The following is an 18,054-nucleotide window of genomic DNA, read 5'->3' as shown; positions in this document are numbered from 1 at the left end:
TACTAACTGCACTGGTCAAGCCATGCTGTCCTTCACACTCAATGCATACAAACCCCACAATGCTGGGAGATGGAGATAAAGGCTTGTGTAAGTACAGCCACCATCACTACTGACTCAAATTTGTGAAGTAAATTAAGTGTTAGTGCTACTTGAAGGCCTCTAACTGCACTCTGCACCATTTATCTGTAGAGCATCTTGCTTCCCCGCACATACCAATTGAAATGATGAGGTCTCTCCTGAGGACAAATCCAACAAGCCTTTGGGACTCCCGCGACACCACCACTGGATAGCCACTGTATGTGGTTTCATTGATTATGGTCTCAATGTCTTCTACTGTCATGCTGTCCTGAGTGATGACAGTCAGAGGAGGATCATTCCTCCGTGGCCTCATTACATCCATTGCAAGTGTCTTGTGTGAGAACTCTTCCTTGGCTTCCAGGAAAGGATAGCCATTGAGGCGTATATGGGCATCGTAAATGCCCTCCCGCCCAATAGCATCTGCCACCCACTTGCTGGTCATGGCTGCTGCCATCAGAGGAACTATGTATTCCAGTCCACCAGTGAGCTCAAACATAATGACCACTAGTGACACAGTCATTCGGGTCACTCCACCTACAAAAAGAACACAGAAAAAACAGAAGACATTAACATAGTTAATGGAGATTTACAGCCAGGAAAGCTGTCCTGACATTTACTACAGCTGTCCTCCAAAGATGACATTAATTTCAATTGAAGCAACAGGACATACCCCAGTGTCACATGTCCTTTGATTGCGTATCATCTGAATTACAGAGCTCTGTGAACAATGTGGTTTATCTGTTCTAAACTTACTTCTTAAGACTATATAATATGTCAAAACATTTCCTAGTGCCAATTTGCTGTTACTTAACATGAAATTTAGCTAGCTGCAATGATGTAAAACGGCCTTACAAATAACAACCATAAAGAGATTCATGAAATGATCTCTATGACAAGCTATACACAAAGGTCAAGTGGTATCCTGACATCCTCTGCTTGCTATCATTAATTTTCCTAACAGCAAGGCTTCCCTATATGGAAATCTCAAGCCCCTGGCCAGTCTCACTTGTTCTAGCTACACATTCAGGAGATTCCCCACTGAAGTTTATCATGTCCAATGATAAGACTTATGCTAGTAAAAGAATGCAAACAGGATGAGAAACATATTAGATGCTATACTATGACATTACCTGCTCTTGAGATTGAGCCAGTTTTTTGTCTGCTTTTCCTGTTGTTTTCTGTTTTTAAACACAGACTACAAGAACATCATCAGCATTTCACTACTACACATTCAGATAAGCAAGCAAGATTCAAACTTGCACTAGGACTTCAGGAAACATCTCTTGCTTACCTAGACATGCTGCAGCCCCAACCATTGCATATAGGCCAGGAGTGATACAGTCAGCTCCTTGACTGCACCAGCCACTGAAGATGATCCAGTCATGGTGGTAAAATGCCAACTGCTCCATTGCTACCCCTAGCAACCTGCCTGCTATAGCACCGACTGCCATGCTTGGGATGAAAAGACCCGAAGGGACCTATGAAAAAACACATCAGGAAATATGGCATTTCTCAGAGAAACAGTGTTCAAAGACTAGTGACAGTCAGAAGTTTAAATCAAGACTGATTTAGAGGTTATACTAAAGTTAAAATTGGTATGGATGTCATGCTCCATCACTTCTGCCTGTCAGCACCAAAAGAGTGGTGAGAGAACGCCTCCTTGTGTCCTTGAACTGAACAAGCAACAGCACTGAGAGTGCCAAATGCTGTCCTTACTGAAACAATACGTGTTCTAAGACCTCTGTAACAGAATTTGAATGTACATCTTTCTGAGCAGGAGAAACAGCCATACATCAGTTTAGCGTGAAATAGAGTGGGCTAAAACACCACCAACACTCCCTTATGCCTTTCCAACTACATGAGTACTTATTTATGGAATTCACAGGACTTTCCCACTCTGCTGGCTTCGTGTCATTTTGCAATTAGGAAAGAAGGGATATAGGGGAAGTATCAAAAAGGCTTAAGGAGAGACAATTTAGAAATAGACGGTGTTTGGAACACAGGTTATGAACCTATGACCCAGCAGCTTGGTCTAATGGTCACACACAGGATAGAAGGTTTCTATTGCCCTCAGTTACTAACAACAGAACAAATAACTGCAGTCTATCACCCTTCAAAAAGCACAGGTGTTTTTTTCCCCCTTTTAACAGGGCTTGGGGAAAAAAAAGTCAATTTACTGGGCAAGTGAAAAAAGCTCTAAGGAGCAGAGTTTCTGCACAGGATGAGAAGAACATCTTTTACAGCTAATTCTCACCTTCATGCCAAAGGTGAAGATTGTGATGAAGACTTTCATTATAAGGGCCAAAGCTAGCTGCCACATGGCTGTGTAAACTCCCGGGCCAGCAGCTCGATCTGGCAGGTCATCCCCTTTGGTGCTGTTGAAGTCATTCACATACTCGCAGAGCTTGGAAGAGTCCAAAATCCCACAGTCATTGAAGAGTTCAGAGATCAGCTCACTGGTGCTCATTCTGGTGTACTCATTCGGGAAGGCCAGGATGGCTGTGATGGCAGTCACTACAAACACCTCGAGCACGGGGTATTTACCAAGCTTGGTTGTCTTCCGTCGCCTGCACCAGGCAATGTTGCTGCGAATGAAGAAAGCTCCCCAAAGCCCACCAAAAATTCCCAGAAGGATGAATGGCACAAGCTCCAGAAGATGCCATGGCATGTGGAACTCCACGTAGAAGAGAACCAGGCGGCTGTTCCCAAAAGGATTGATGGAGCGCAGAGTAAACGCAGCTACCAGAGCAGCAAAGAAGGAACGCCACAGCGTCTTGAGAGGAAAATAGTAACTGACCTAAAAAGGAAAAACAAAGCAGATTCTGTGACTTGACACGACACTGATTGTTGCCCAGTAACAAAACCACTATTGCATGAACTACAAAGCAAGGACTGAGACTGGTGTTCACTGGATACAGACCCCCTCCTTCAGCTGAGCACCCCAGATTTGATTTTGAGCTCCCTTCTACACAGATCACAACAACCAGGATGTACCTTGGTCTGCACACATTTTCAGTGTAGCAAAGGCTCTCTATGATCCATTAAACAGAGACAACTTACTCAAAAATGTTACTACAAATTCAGCTATAAGCTATAAGCTGACTTTGGAGGAGTATTTGTCTGGCATGCTTGCAAGGTCCAGAAGTGCTAAGCAATTGTGTTTGCCATAGCAGCTACCACAACTATTGCTCAGCTGAGCAAAGCCATCCCATTCTTTCTCTTAGTTAAACCCTGAAGACAGAAGTGATGATCCATTTCATGTCTGAATCAAAAGAATACAAATCAAAACTTCATTGGTAAGAAAAGGAGTTTGATGAGGCAAGATAAGTTTGTTGTGAGGCAGCCTGTGGCAGAGCTGACAACAGAATATGGACATACAGAAAACACGAGAGGCTGTAGCTGTGAGCAGTGTTGGTGAGCATAGACAGGTTGGAGAAATCTAGTAGGTTTACTGCAAAGCTAGAGAAATACATAATCCAAAATAAGTTCTCCAGCACCCATAAGAATTACCTGAATCCCCAGTAAAGTTTAGGTTGATTGGCAGACTTAAAATATACCACAAGTCAGTATTCAACAGGGTTTCCTTTCCACACCCAAGTAGTTATGAGTGGACTGTATTTTCAAACCAGGAGGGTCAGTTCTTGCAATAAAACGGCTCATGAAGAGCTAATAGAAAATGCTGATGTTACCTCTTCCAGACTAAAGAGCACTCCTCCAATCGGTGCACCAAAAGCTACAGACACACCAGCAGCTGCAGCTGCTGATAAAACCTGTGAGGAAAAACTCAACTCAGTCACACATTTTCAATTTCCCCATCAAAAACTTCCCACTTTTTTGTTAGATGTCTTTACTTAAGAAAAAAAAAGTACAAATAAATCTGCAATCACTACAGAATAAGCTTGTCAGATCTTCTTTAAAGATGAGAGGGAAAAAATGGAGTGAGCTAACTCCTGTAATTCCAAAGTAGCTAAGAGAAAACCAGAAACAATTAGCATTTAAGCAATTCAACTCCTAAATCAGCAGAACCAACATCAACTGCAATTACCATATTCTGTTTCACCTGGTTTCACCTCACATAAAGCTTTAGTTAAACAAAACTATCTTTAATAGTTTTATGTCCTCCTTATATCTTTGAGGGAGTAAACAGTTCTTCCCAAATTAGTGTTGTCCACAGATTTTCTTAGTGCATCCTCATATCCTGCACCCATGTCACTGATGAAAACATTGAAGAGCCTTGGTCTGCAGAGCCCCCTAATGACGGCCACCAGCTCTAATTCCACTTACTATGATCCCTTCATCCTGACTCCTCGGTCAATTGTTCACCCATCACATTATGTTTTTGTTGAGCTGTATGCTGTATATTTAGTCCAGAAGGACACTGTGAGAAACAGTATGAAAAGTTTTGCTGAAACCCAGAAGTATGACATCAGTTGGCTTCCCCTGGTCAACTAGATGGGTAACCTTGCCCTAAAAGGAGAATAAGTTTGTTAACTTAGGGTTTTTTTTGTTGTTGTTGTTGTTTTGTTTTTGTTTTTCTTTAACTCACAGAGTTAAAGATCTTCTCCATAATTTTGCCAGGAACCAAAGTGAGACCTTCAATTAGCACTGTCATCTTTGTTGCCCTTCTTGAAAACAAGGAAAACATTTGCCATCCCCAGTCAACTGACACTTCTCCACAATCCCAAGATGACTGGAAAGTAATTGAGAGGTCTTGCAGTGAATATCAATCAGCATTTTGAGTACAGTGAGGTGAATCCCATCAGTTCCCATAGACTTATATGCATCCAGCTGCAGCAGCAAATCTCACATAAGGTCAGAGCTGGCTGAAATTTATCATTACTGCAGTCACAATCATCCAACTCAGAGCTCCAGTGGTCCCAAAGCCCATTATCAGCATTGAAGACAGAGGCAAAGAAAGCATTAAACATTTCTGCTCTGTCTACATCCCTACTACAGTCTCACCGATCTTGATGAAATATCACTGCATCACTTTACCTCTCTTCGCTTCGCTTCATTCTTCCTGTATTTGGTGAAGAGATGGCACAGGATGTTTCCACAGCAGCAGGCAACGTGCACCAGGGGGCCCTCTTTTCCCAGGCTCAGGCCAGAGGACACCGCCAACACTAAGGTAACGGTTTTGATGATCAGCGTCCACTTGCCCAGGTAGCCTCTAATGATGAAACCACTTAAGATAGTTTTGATCTGGAAGTCAAGCACACAGAGCTCTACAGGCTTTCATTCAAGCACTGGCCAGAGCTCCCAATTTGATAGGCAGCACCAGTCCTGCCCTAGCTTTCCACTATAGTTATCAGAGTCCCTCCCTCCCCGATATCAAAGGTAACATAGTCAGTAAAAATCTCTCTACATGCAAAGACAGAAATAGCCCTTTTAGCCTTTCCTTCAGGGCTGCTTTTCCTAGCAAAAAATAAGCTGATGCTGCTTTTCTGTCTGCCACGAACAGCACACTTTTGTTTGTACCACCTATAGTAAATTTTGGCATTTACTTTCAGTAAATTTTATTATTTTTTAAAGAGATCATATGGAGACTTAGAACCAGACATGTCTCAGTGACAAAGTTTGGGAAAAAGCATATATACTAGAGACATATGGTGACTTGATGTAAGTACAGTCTCATAGCAGGCAAATGTAATCTTTCAATTACTCCACCTTAAAAACAAACAAAAATCCAACACATCAAACACATACCAAAAAAAACAACAACAAAACCCACACCTTCACTCTCACTCACCTCTGGGATTCCTGAGCCACAGGCATAAGGAGCAAAGCCCTTCACAAGTAACACAGCAAGAAGGGAGAATAACAAAGCCCAGATAACATACATGAAGTAGTTGAGAATATATGCAAAAGCCCCCTGAAATGCAGAGAAAGTTAACCAAACTCAATTAAGCTTACATCAAACCAGGGCACTGAAGCAAGCACACAGAAATAGCAGGTAACCTCAAATACAGTTATCATCAGATCAAAAGGAATTGCAGGAAGTCTGCAGTTCCAAGGACAAGTTGCATACGCTGAATTAGAGGACTGTGAGCCAACCGTATTTCCAAAAGCCATTATATGAAATGGCAAACAAGGTACGCAAACACTGTCCCAGTCAAGCTGGCTGCTCTACTTGATAGTGCTGCTAGAAACACAAGATTTGAGTTTGCCTGGCAGTCCTTTAAAATGGTCATGGAAAAAACATCCTCCAAGCAGCAAGTTTCAAACAACTAAAGCCATGCACCTGTCAATGTTTTGATGCCCCAATAAGGACAACATGTAACTTGCTTACTGAAAAACCCCAGAATTCAATGTTAAACCAGTGAAAAACCCAGTTTGCACTTCTAAAACATACATACAGACCATACCAAGACAATGCAGGCTGGGAAATGGAATATTCAGCACTGAAACTATTTCTAGGTGCACATTACCTCTCCATGGCCAATAATAAGCTGCGACCAGCTCATCCACTCAGGACATTTGTCTCTGTCTGTAAAGGTTGTGTTGGACTTCCAGCAGCAGTGCTCGTGGTTAAACCAGAAGCCTGCTAAACACACTCCTTCTTTCAAGTCTGTCATCCAGTGGGCAGAAATGTCTATTAGACCTGCTAAGGAACCTAGTTCAGAAAAAATGAAAATTTAATAGTAAGCATCTGAGGCGAACTCAGGTATCTGAAAGTCTGTTTTGTTTTACTCTGCCTCTACTTTGACTTACCTACCATTAAATAGAGCAGCACTGTTATTTTTGCCTATAATTATCTTTTATTCTATTATTACTATTTACAGAGCTAAAGGAAGGATTTGCTTAAGTCTACATTGAAAAGAAGGTCACAAAACAAAGAACAGCTAACAATATTTCCAAGGTTAACCACAGCAAACTCCAGTAAAAATCACTCTAAGATGCACTAGAAACTAATTATTCTCAATTACATGGAATTAAATATAGCATGAAAATTAGTTGGAGGGATTGGATTTATCGTGTTTCAGGAGAACATAAAACATGTCACTGGTCTCCAGCACAAGAGCTGAGATCCACAAGTTATAGTAACAGCGCTAAGACTGGACAAGGAATAACTCTGAATTTGAAGAGAACATTTCCAAACCCAATTAAAAACAAAAAAAAAAGAAGAAAAAAACCAGAGTCAGTAAAGAAAGTAATTTTTATATTATAAGAGGAAGCTTCAAGTAATTTTCTGGTTTTCTATTAAGAATAACTCCTACAGCATCCTCAAGGCAAAAAGCGTAATCATCTCAGTTCTCAGGTAAAATGCCACATCAACACAGAGGCCATGAATGCAGACCTCTGATCTGTAGCAGTAAATCCTAGTATAGGCTCCAGAGGTAACATTTGGCATATCTTCCAGTTAATGAAAAACTCGCTAGCAGCTTTTCTATGTAAATATTAACAGAAGATTTAATATCATCCCTCATGTTGAAGGTTTAGCTGCCTTGTACCAAGATCTGCATCCAGCTGATCTACTTCTTGTACTCTTGGGTACAAAGTTTCCTTCTGAACTAATTTAAAAGGGTTCGGTCAGTCAGCTGCTGAAAGAAACCTGACTTCCCAAGAAACATCTCTCACCTTTTATTCTCAAGAAGAATGAGGAGGGGAAAAAAAGAATGTTGTTAACATTCCTTGGCATCAGCCTCTCCAGTGTTAATAAAAAGCATTCAAAGATTATTTACATCCTAACACTTCCCTCTGATCCAGTCTATGGAGTGATGTACCAGCAGCAAATGAAGAACAGTGCCCAGGACAGCTTTCAGTCTGAGTTTTGTTATCTTGGCATTAACACAAATAGGACCTCAGAGCATTTAGAAATAATTCTCCTTAAATTGCGAAGCAGTAGCAGAGAAACAAGCATCAGTGCAGTCCCTCAGCCCTTGTTTCTGGGACAAAACTTCCTGTTCTAATAATATATCAGAGTTGATGCAAAGAATCAATGTTTAAAATTAAGGTTTGTTCTTACCTGCCAACAACCCAATGAACAGCATCAACAACCAGCCAGAAAAGGCATCACTCACGCTGTGTATCAGGGCCCAAGTTGACTCTTTACTTTTGCTGGTAATCTAGAAGAAAAGGTTATCAAATAAGAAAAAAACAATCTGTTGAGACACTGATGTATTTTGGTGTAAGCGCTCTGAGATGCACATAGTGACACTGTTAGTGAAGGTGTCCCTACCATTCAAAACAAAAGCTATCACAATATATTCTGTTTTGAGGGGAAAGAGGAAAAATATCAGCTAGTGGCTGCATTTGTAGCTGGTACAGGGCAACATGGCCCTGATTAGGACACAAACAAGAACAGATAAAGGATACTTCCACTTATCCTGGTGTGAATACAAATATTCACGTAACACTTTCCTCCTAAATGTCTTCTGCATAAAAAGCAAACAAAATTCATCTCTTGGCCTTTAGAAACTGTTACTTGTTAGCAATATCAAGTTACCAGTAGCTTGATGCCACAGGCAAATCAGAATGCTTATGGAGCCCTCCGAGCACTTTGCCCCCAGCAATTTATCTGTTCTGCCCTGTGGTATTGATACACCAACTGAGAAAGCAGTTGTTGTCACCAACTTTTTTGTGGTTTCCAGTTGCTCCCTCAATATCTGTAAGGAGTAGCAGTATTATCTATTAGCAGGCTGAAAACCAACAGAGTTTGGAAATGACTTATGAGGTCTAGAAGTAACGTGCACTGATCACTCTTGAAAGCTGGACTCAGAGTTGTCCTCAGACCCCAGATGCCACAGTACAGCGAGTTCCCCACAGGCTCTGGCTGGGTCTGCCTGCAATAGACAGGGATGGCTGCAGCCTGCCAGCCCTGTCAGTCTGACTGTGCCTGACAGCAGCACAAAGAGGCAAGCAACAGCTACTGAGTGCCCACTGTCCTGGCTCCTTTCACAACACGAGCATTCCAGTACACCATCATTATTCCCAGATGAAAAGGCACATTGAGGAAAACAACAAATCCTCGCTAAAATGAGAAAGAATCCTTTCTTTCTCAATGATTTTCCTTCTTTTTTTCCTCTAGATTCTGTCTTTCAAATGCTGCACTGTTCATCAGCATCACGGCTACTGAATGAAGGTGAGGATTGAAGTAATAGACAAAACTACTGCCCTGATAAAGGTTTTTATTTGACAAATGTACATCTCTTTGGCCAGCAGTATTTTCTAGCTTTACCCAATTTCAATTTCTTGAAATTCCTTATCTACATGTCTTTCTGTAAATAGGAAATAGATTGTCCTGTTACAAACTCACATACATCGTTTTTGCATGTCTGCGTGTGTGTGTGTACGTGTGAAAAGATGTTGGGGTTTGTACTCACAATGCATAGAAAGGAACATTTAGGGGGGTGAGCAGCAAGTACTGGGCATGGAGCCTCTTAGTTGGGTGTGTACTTGCACAAGCAATGACATTACATTGTATTCCCACACACAGAGCAGCAAGGATTGAGTTCGGCTTGTGCACTGTTCTTATTTAAATCACAAGCTGCTTTGTAAGGCGCAAAAATAAAACATTACAGAATATTCTGGCAAGTAAAAAGACAAGTTTAGTTCAGTCACCGTTCTCCAAGAACTCCACTGGCAAGGTCTTCTCATGAACCAGGAGCATGTTGGGGACAATGGTACTTTATTTAAAACATCCCTTACTTTCTAAGCAGATCCCTTTCATTGCTGACAGCAGTGAAGTCCCAGAAGCAGAATTTGTTCCAGCTTTTTCAACCATGCAGCACAAATTTCAGTAGGAAAAGCATCATTCCGAAGAGTATCCCATTTCTTTATCAATAAGCACTGTGTATAACAGGATCATGGGTGCTTACGTTCTTCCATATAATCCACGTAATAGTAATATAATTCTTCCAAATAATGCATACACCTTCCACGAGTAGAACTATAGGTTTTGCTATGCTTCAGAATTGAGCAAATTTGATATGGTATAAGGAAACCCTCTACCCTAGATATTCCTCTTGCAAATGGCTCCTTAGTAACATCATCAGAACTAAGTTTAGTTCCAAGCAAGTTAATTCTTCTGTCTTAAGTGCTAAGGAGTAGTAAAAAAATGTTACCTCTCTGTGCCTGTCCCGGTCCCTGGACTTCTCTCGCACCCAATCTATAGTGTTAAAATCTTCATAGGTCCCCACACCGGGAAGTGGTTCCTCCAGAAAATCCATCATTTTGCTTGCACCGTTCATCCCTCCTCCATTATATGAAGTAAAGCCTGGTGGGAAAGTAAGGGGGTAAAATTGAGCATCTCTTAGTTTTCCCTCTTTTCAGGAAAAACTTAAAAAAAAAAAATTCATCAAAATACTGACTTAGGTCAAACTATAGAAAGTTGGAGGAATTAATCAGTTTATCAGCTATTCCATTAGCTAAGTGCTACCAATATTTGTACACACTTCTCCAGCTCCAGCATTTCATATGGACAAGGGCTCTTTCCTGGAAAGATCTGCTGAGGAAGCACTAAAGTAAACTAGCATCTAGATTTAACTTTTCCCTAAATCCAGGGTATATCATGGCTGTATTCTGTCACTTGAGGAAAGTGAGAGGAGAAACTGAATATTTAAAATCTCCAGCAGAACTGAAGGGAGCCCTGGGTGATCCAGAGCAAGACTAAAGCAGCAATCAAACCAGGACTACAAATGGGAGTGGGGAGAATCAAATGGCCATCTGTCGCCCAGACATCACTTGAGTAGCACACACAAAGCAGAGAGAAAGCAGTTAAAGCTTGAGAAAAGCCATGCCTTCCTTCCCCTACTACCTAAGGAGTTTGCAGTCTCTCTTCAGGTCCAATGAATCCTGTCAATGACAAATCACTTGACCTTCTGTCTCCTCTGCTCCAGCCCATGGAAGATGATGTTGAATTGGGATGTTCCCAAACTTTTGGTGACAAGACAGTCTCTTCTCAGTTGGGAGTGCAGACCAAGAGATTGAGGAGGGCAATGTAAGCATAATGTGGAAAGCTAATCACTTGCATTGTGACAAGGGTCGACCTAGTTCTTCTGAAGGCATGCAAAAGCCGTGCAGAGTAAATCACTGCTTCAAAGCAAAACTCCTAAGCATCATTCCCCTAGCTCCAACATCCTCTGCCACAAAAAAAAAAAATTAGTCCTGGACTCTATCACAAAAAGGAGATTCAGCCCAGTAGACTAGGGTTGCCTTTGTATCCAGAAGCCAGGCTCCTGCCTCCTTTCCAGCCCATCCCTTTGTTGCGTGCTTCCTTCTCCCTAAGGCATCATATGCACGGGCCAAAGACCACCCACACCACAGGTCTCTAGGAGCTTCCCTCTCATGTACAGCAGCTAGAAGTGTCAGCAAGCTGAGCAACAACCCCTGGACCACCACTATGGCTTCCATCACAGATCACTCCCTGACGTTCTTGGTAGAGGTGGTCAACCAGTGCTGTCTAACAGGCTCTACTGGCCAAATCAAAAGGACATTTCAGTCAGTGGGAACAGAGACCTTCAGTTGAAACAGGTAATGACAAATGCCTACTAAGTCAGATACAGGACCAATTTCATTGCCATGCGAGGTTGTGGATGACAGGAGAGCTCTGTCATGCTAAAAGCTGCAAGGATACACCAGCACACTTGATCAAGGCAAGACAGGCCTGCAGCAAGGGTGATGGCAGAGGAGGGAGGAGGTGAACTGTCCAAGAGCATTGGGGTCAGGGGAGTAAGGAGAAAAGAAATCTTGCCCAGCATCCTGTCTTCCCCATTGCCCTGCCAAAGCAAAATGCCACTCAGAAGAAAAGCAGCAGAACACAGCTGCCCTTAGAGCTTCCCAGCAGAAGCCCTAGACCCCAGTGGGTTTCACTGCCCTGGAAAATGCAGTTAAAATTCTTCCAACCTGGAAACATTCACACATCCATTCCTGATTTCACTTGCTCCTAAAACAAAATATTGACATCCGCCTAACGAAACTTTAGAAACTCCATTAATGTCACACTTAGTGCTTGTTCCTTTAAAACTGTGTTTTTCTTAAAGCCCTATTCAAGCAGTTTGAAGGTGATGAAATGCATGGGTAAGTGGGGAAAACTAAACAAAAGCCTTTCAAGGTTTACCTAAGGAAATCAAGGAGTCTTCTCAACAGATTAACCTTTTTTATGCAATTCAGTCCAAGTTTCATTCCTTTGCTTGAGCAAGTACTGAGGCCTTTGCTCCAAGTCAATACCTACAAAATCCTTCAGTATCCTCCATGTAATTTTCTTACAAAACCAGATACTAAAAGGGCAAGAAACACTGGAGATGAAAAGTGCTCTGCAGTATTTTTTCCACTGTACAAAACTGTCCACAGAAGATACAAACAATGCTACTCCACATACCAAATACTAATTTTAACACTCCCTTAAGAAGCCTTTCATGCTTCTTCCATTCCCAAGGCCTCTCTATACGGCCCTAACACTCCTCCTGAGACCTCCTAAGCTTTACTGTAGCCTGCTGCAGTGCTATTTGCTTTTTCATTTTTAAAAGCTAAAACCACAGTAAAAGAAAATCACCATTTCAAAAGTATGCAAACCAGAAAGTCCAGCTTGGAAAAGAAAGCTGACAAATCCCTTCTTTGCACGACTTCAGCTCTTCTGATCAGCAGCCTTCACTCATTGACAGTTATGATTCAAACCATGCTCAAGTGAGGAGTGCCTTTTGTTTTAAGAAAATTGAAGACAGAGCAGTAAATTCTTTACATTGAGCCTAGATGATGATGAACACACAATCAGGAGATATCTGTTACCCACTAAGTTGCAGAGGCATCTTTGGCATGCTTGGTCACCACTCTTTTCCTTGATATCTTTACAAATCATAAGCCAGCAGGAACCCCCTCACTACCTTCTATTCACAACCCTTCCCAAAGCAAAGCCTCTCCCCCATTCAGTTTAAGACATGGAAGACAAAGGATGCACCAGCTGAATGGGAAGTAGAGCAGAATCCATCTGACCACCTCTTCTTTTGCACCTGTGACCCACCTCTGTCCTCTGTGCACAGGAAGACAGCACACCAGTGACACCCTCCCACTGCACTCCATTCCTGGAGGGACACAGATCAATGTACCACGCACAAACCTCAGTTCTGAAAACTTTTTTGAAATAGGTTTGTACAACATGCTGCTGTTCAGGAAATAAGAGAAGGGTGCTGCCAGCCAGATAACGTGCACATTGAGCAAACTCACTAAGTGCTTGCCGGCCAGCAGCAAACCAAAGGCAGTTCAGATAAGCTATGAGAAGGTAGCAACACATTGAGGTCCTCTGTAGCCTCATTTCTCATCTGAGCTGGAAACCCCTGCCTTAAATAACAAATCATTCACTTGGCAGTCCAGAGCACACCAAGTGCCGCTTAAGCCCTCTGTGTTCTGCAGAGCAAGCAGTGGCTCACACAGTCCTAGTAAAGCAGTCAGGCATGTTCTAGTCCACAATGCGTGTTCCTCCTCTTCCAATACACTGCTACAAAATGAGCTACAAAAGGGCATACACATGCAGACCTTGGGTAAAGAAGCTAGTTTTTCAGACTTGCACAGGTGAGCAAATCTGGTCATAGTTCTGTAGTTCTGTAAGGCACTGAAGGTTTACAGTTCAGAGGAAAATAATAATTAAAAAAGCTAAAATTAAATCCGGGTCAAAACTTAAAGGCAGTGGAGAATAAGTGTTAAAACTCCCATATAAAAGGATAATGCTTAGTATTTCATTCACTGTATTTAGATTACAGATACCACCATGCAGAAGATGTCATTGGGTGGGGAGAACTTGAAATGACTGCTCTCTACCCTGTCATCTAAAAGCAAGAGAGGTAAAAAACAGACTATGATGCCTTTCCAAGCCCGCTTCCCAGATTTGCATAGCAACCTCTTAACAGAGAAAAAGCCTCAGGAAAAGATTGGTCACATAGCATACTTGAAAAGTACCACAAAATAACCTACTTCAGAAAGAATAGAGGAAAAAAGCCTTCCTACTTCATTTGGGACAAATATATACACACACATATACGTATATATACATATATATATATACATATATATACATATATATATATACACATATATATACATACATATATATATATATATAAAGTGAAGTTCTCCAGAAATCTTCCCAACCAGTGCAGTTCACAGACCACAAATACAACCTACCCAACTTGCACTGTAAAGAAAATGGGATACTTGTCACATGCCTTGAGGAAGTACTGTCTTCAATAACATTTTTGCAGTCAGCTGGATATCTTGGACATACGCAAACTGGTGTCAATGCTTTCAAAGACTTCCTCATTCAAGTACGCCCAATGGAGATCCTAAGTACTATTCAACTATCCAACAAATCTGACGGACCAAAACCTCCTCAACAACTCATGAAAGCAGCACATTAAAACAATCTTCTGAACTCGAATCCTGTGTCTTCTGAACAGTAGACAATCAGGTTCACCATGTGCAGCAAACAGATACCTGCAACTCATCACCTACGTAAACCCATATAGGTGAGTTGCTTCTATGGGGCATCGACAAAGTCAACAATAGCTTACATAAATCTCACTTCATAGAAATATTAAGATTGGAAAAGACCACTAGGATCATCTATTCCAGTCATCAACCCATCACCACCACGCCCACTATGTCCCTAAACTGAAATGATGCCTGTGGCTGTAGCAGAACTGCAATGAGAGCAGGGCAGGGTTTGGTCCAACACCTCAGCTCAATGCCAACAGCCATCCATGAACATGTTAGTACTTCAAAGACCACCCCACGTCTACATTGGCCTCTCTGTGGTGTATTCTCCCTGTCCTCACCACCTTGCTCACCTTTGTCCAGCTCCCACTTAATGGACCACCTTTTACATTACAGTGGACTTTTAATATTAGCTCTATGACAACATCTACTTATCTGGAAAAGTGAACTATTATGGTAGTTTGAAACTGATGGCAACTGATGCTACTCTGAGAAGCATTTTCTACAAAAAGATGACACTGGCATCAAACTCTACTCACTCTTCTGAAATAACTGCACAGGCCAATGACTTTTAGCTGTCCTGGGAACATCCTCCCAGCACAGAGCTACCACAGAGCAACACAGACAAGACCTCAAAGGCAAAAAGTCAGTAAACAGCACTTGCCAGCAAGCAAAAGGGGCTGCAGTAACCAAATCCTGAAGGTCTACCTGCTATTCCAGGCCAGAAGACTCACAGGTATCAGCATATATAGTATCACCAATACCACCAATATTCAGCAACTGCACCGGGAATCTCTATGAAGAGGGTTTCATACTACAAAATCAGAACCCCAAAGTATTTGAGCAATACGTGGCAATTTCACAGCTGTGCAAGCGGGTAAGCTGCCCATTTGACAAAAGATAATGAGAAAATGTCCTTATATTTCTTCCCAAGAATAATACTGAACTATAAAATGGCTGACAGCCATAAATATTTATCAAGATCATATTTCCTGCCTCAGCTCATTGCAAATGAAGAATCCTAGGATATCCATATAGGAATAAAGGACGGAAATGTGCTCAGTAATGCTTCGTCAAAACAAAATGAAGATGATCCTGTAGTTCTCCACAATTCCAAATGCATCTTTAAATCAGTACTTAATACGCACAGACAGTAAGTTAAAATGCACCCCTTATTTTTTTCAAACACTTTTTTTTTTTTTAAGCTTTTTGATCACCTCTTTTCTCCCAAATGGTTAATGCTCCTATTTTTATATTCTTCCTGACTTAAGGAAAAAAAAAAAAAGAAAAAGAAAAAAAGAAAAAGAAAAAAGGCAGTGCTTGTTGAAGTTATAGGCATCTGTCATTTGCAGTACAGGAACCCTAGAGGGTTTATTAATCAGCAGGCCAGCACGGCAAGACAGCAGCGCCAGCACCTGGGAGAGGGGACTCCCTCCCTCTAGACTGCTTCCCCTGCTGCTGCAAATCTGGAAAGAGAGAGGATTTTACAAACAAAAGGAAGACCTGCAGCAAGCAATCATCGCACAGCACAAAGCCCACAGACCACCCTGGCCGCTCACCCTCCGTAACCAGCCTTTCATCCAAGGAAGAGGAACGAGAGCAGCCCCAGAGCCACGACCAGCAGCCTGCTGCTCGCTGCCTGACCGCCCGCAACGTGCATCCACGGACGGCCGCGTCCCCCGTTCAGGTTCTCCGCAAGCAGTCTCCTCACCCTCACTTAGGCGTCCCTTTTCCTGCAGAAGCTCCTTCGCGAGCCCATCGCACAGCAGCGGGAATCAAAGGAAAACGGGCGCTGCTCCTTCTAGGGCAGCGCTCGCTGCATATCCTTTCCCTTTGGATTCAGGTGAAGACCAACCCTGGGCGCGCTGGGCTCTCCTGCACTCTGAGCATGTCGTCAGCAGCGACGGTCACATGAGCCCTCCACCTCCTGCAAGGGGCAGGGGCAGAGCGGCACGGGGAAGCAAGGGCACAGGGAGCCGGCTGCCTGCACCGAGCGCAGCTCCTGACCCGCGGTGCCGGGGCATCAGCCCGAGGCAGGCACGGCTCCTCAGGCAGCGCTCAGGACGTTTTCCTGGCAGAGCGCGTTCCCCAGCACTGAAATGCGCCCGGCTGCCGTGCTGCAGAGCCAGCACGCAGATGGCTGAAGCTGACTGCGCAGGGGCTTTAAGATGGAGAGTAACTTGTTTCTAGTGCTATGTGCTTACAAAAGCACTGGAAGTTAAACAGGTTTAAAGCTGTATAATGAGAACTTCGGGGTCTCCTTCTGCTAAATCTGCATTTAGCAATGCAGATTCCTGACAGCAGTGAGTCAGCCATCGACTGACTGCAAAAGCCTTTCTTTTCCCACTTAGGTGACATCTCACTTGCTAACTGGCTAGTGGCAATGCTTTTTGTTTACTGCCTCCCAGTAGGCAGGCAATGAATTTATCTGTTGCCCTCAAGTAATACACCAGTATGCTTTTCACAACCCCTCCAGAGCCTCATTAGCACCCTTTATCTTGCCACTCTATGCACATAAGAGCTCAAAGGGGCAACTGATTAAGTTCTTCTGGTTCCAGCTTACCAATGGTAGCTTGTCATTTGTACCTGTTCTCACAAGTCTGAAACATTACACCTTAGCAAAGGTTGACTGGTCCTGTCCTTGTGCTGGCTGGCAGCTCAGCAGGGCATTGCTGCTCTGGCAACCGTAGCTGTCCAATGTGGAGGTCAAGGATGGATGCAGCTGAAGAAAGTGTGCCTGAGTGACAAAAGTGCTGCCAGCTGAGGCAACACCGGCAGCAACACGAGGACTTCCTGGTTTGAATGGCTGACAATATCACCTACACCAGATGTACTCAGGGCTATGGTTTCCAACTGTTCTTCTCGCATACCTGTGTACTAGCTGCCTGACTACTTATCATCTTGTGACACCTTAGTTGTTGCTGCTATTCTAATTCTCAATTCTTCCCTTTAGAGCTCAAAAGAAAAAAGCAAGCCTCCTTGAATCCTACAACAAAATAAAATGTTCAAAAGGATGGAAAGTCTTTTAAGTTTTCCTTCAAAAGAAATGAGGAACACAGATCTGCTTTCATCATACTACATTTTAAAGTACGTCCAGAAGCCACTGTGACATTCAAGCATTACACCTGGCTCCTGCACACCCAGGGGCTGCCTCCCCACTGCAATCAGCTGACGAAGAGTCAACTAAGAAAAGCACAAAATAAGATGGCATCATTGCCAAACTTACACTCAATCTTAAACTGCTATTCAGAGGAAATAATTTGTATCTTAAACAGTTTTGAAAAGGTCTATCGAGGTAATGCAGTACAACTCACCTTGATAACAAACAACAGACGGCAATATCTAAGTAAGGAGACAAATTATTTGCAAAGATATCTGTTCCAATAGTGCTTCCGTTAAGAAACCTGGCTTTGTATATCTTCTATTTCTTTTGAAATGGAAGAGGACCACAGATACAATAATCTAGCTGACTATGTATTTGGTGATCCATGAAGCTTTTTACAGAACCTTCTTTAGAGGGTCTTAAATTAAACTCTCTAGGAATAACAGGGA

At 42.6% G+C, this 18,054-nt stretch overlaps 1 protein-coding gene across 4 annotated transcripts in view; it reads right to left on the bottom strand.

Annotated features, from left to right (window-relative positions):
* LOC100541308 (H(+)/Cl(-) exchange transporter 5) overlaps positions 1–18,054 on the bottom strand; it is a 38,946-nt gene that overhangs the window by 3,697 nt on the left and 17,195 nt on the right. For 2 of the 4 annotated variants that reach the window (XM_019618204.2, XM_010715264.3), the window contains exons 3-11: positions 10,143–10,294; positions 8,045–8,144; positions 6,507–6,691; positions 5,828–5,950; positions 5,074–5,280; positions 3,768–3,848; positions 2,333–2,875; positions 1,370–1,556; positions 214–612 (exon numbers count right to left, since the gene is read on the bottom strand). In XM_019618204.2, coding sequence (XP_019473749.1) covers positions 214–612; positions 1,370–1,556; positions 2,333–2,875; positions 3,768–3,848; positions 5,074–5,280; positions 5,828–5,950; positions 6,507–6,691; positions 8,045–8,144; positions 10,143–10,294 — 1,977 coding nt within the window. The other 2 variants (XM_010715267.3, XM_010715268.3) reach the window with 2 other exon arrangements.

Source organism: Meleagris gallopavo, chromosome 9 (assembly GCF_000146605.3).
Source record: "Meleagris gallopavo isolate NT-WF06-2002-E0010 breed Aviagen turkey brand Nicholas breeding stock chromosome 9, Turkey_5.1, whole genome shotgun sequence".
In the NCBI taxonomy this organism is placed as follows: Eukaryota; Metazoa; Chordata; class Aves; order Galliformes; family Phasianidae; genus Meleagris; species Meleagris gallopavo.
The sequence above is the reverse complement of the archived record's forward strand: the minus strand, read 5'-3'. Positions and strand labels throughout refer to the sequence as shown.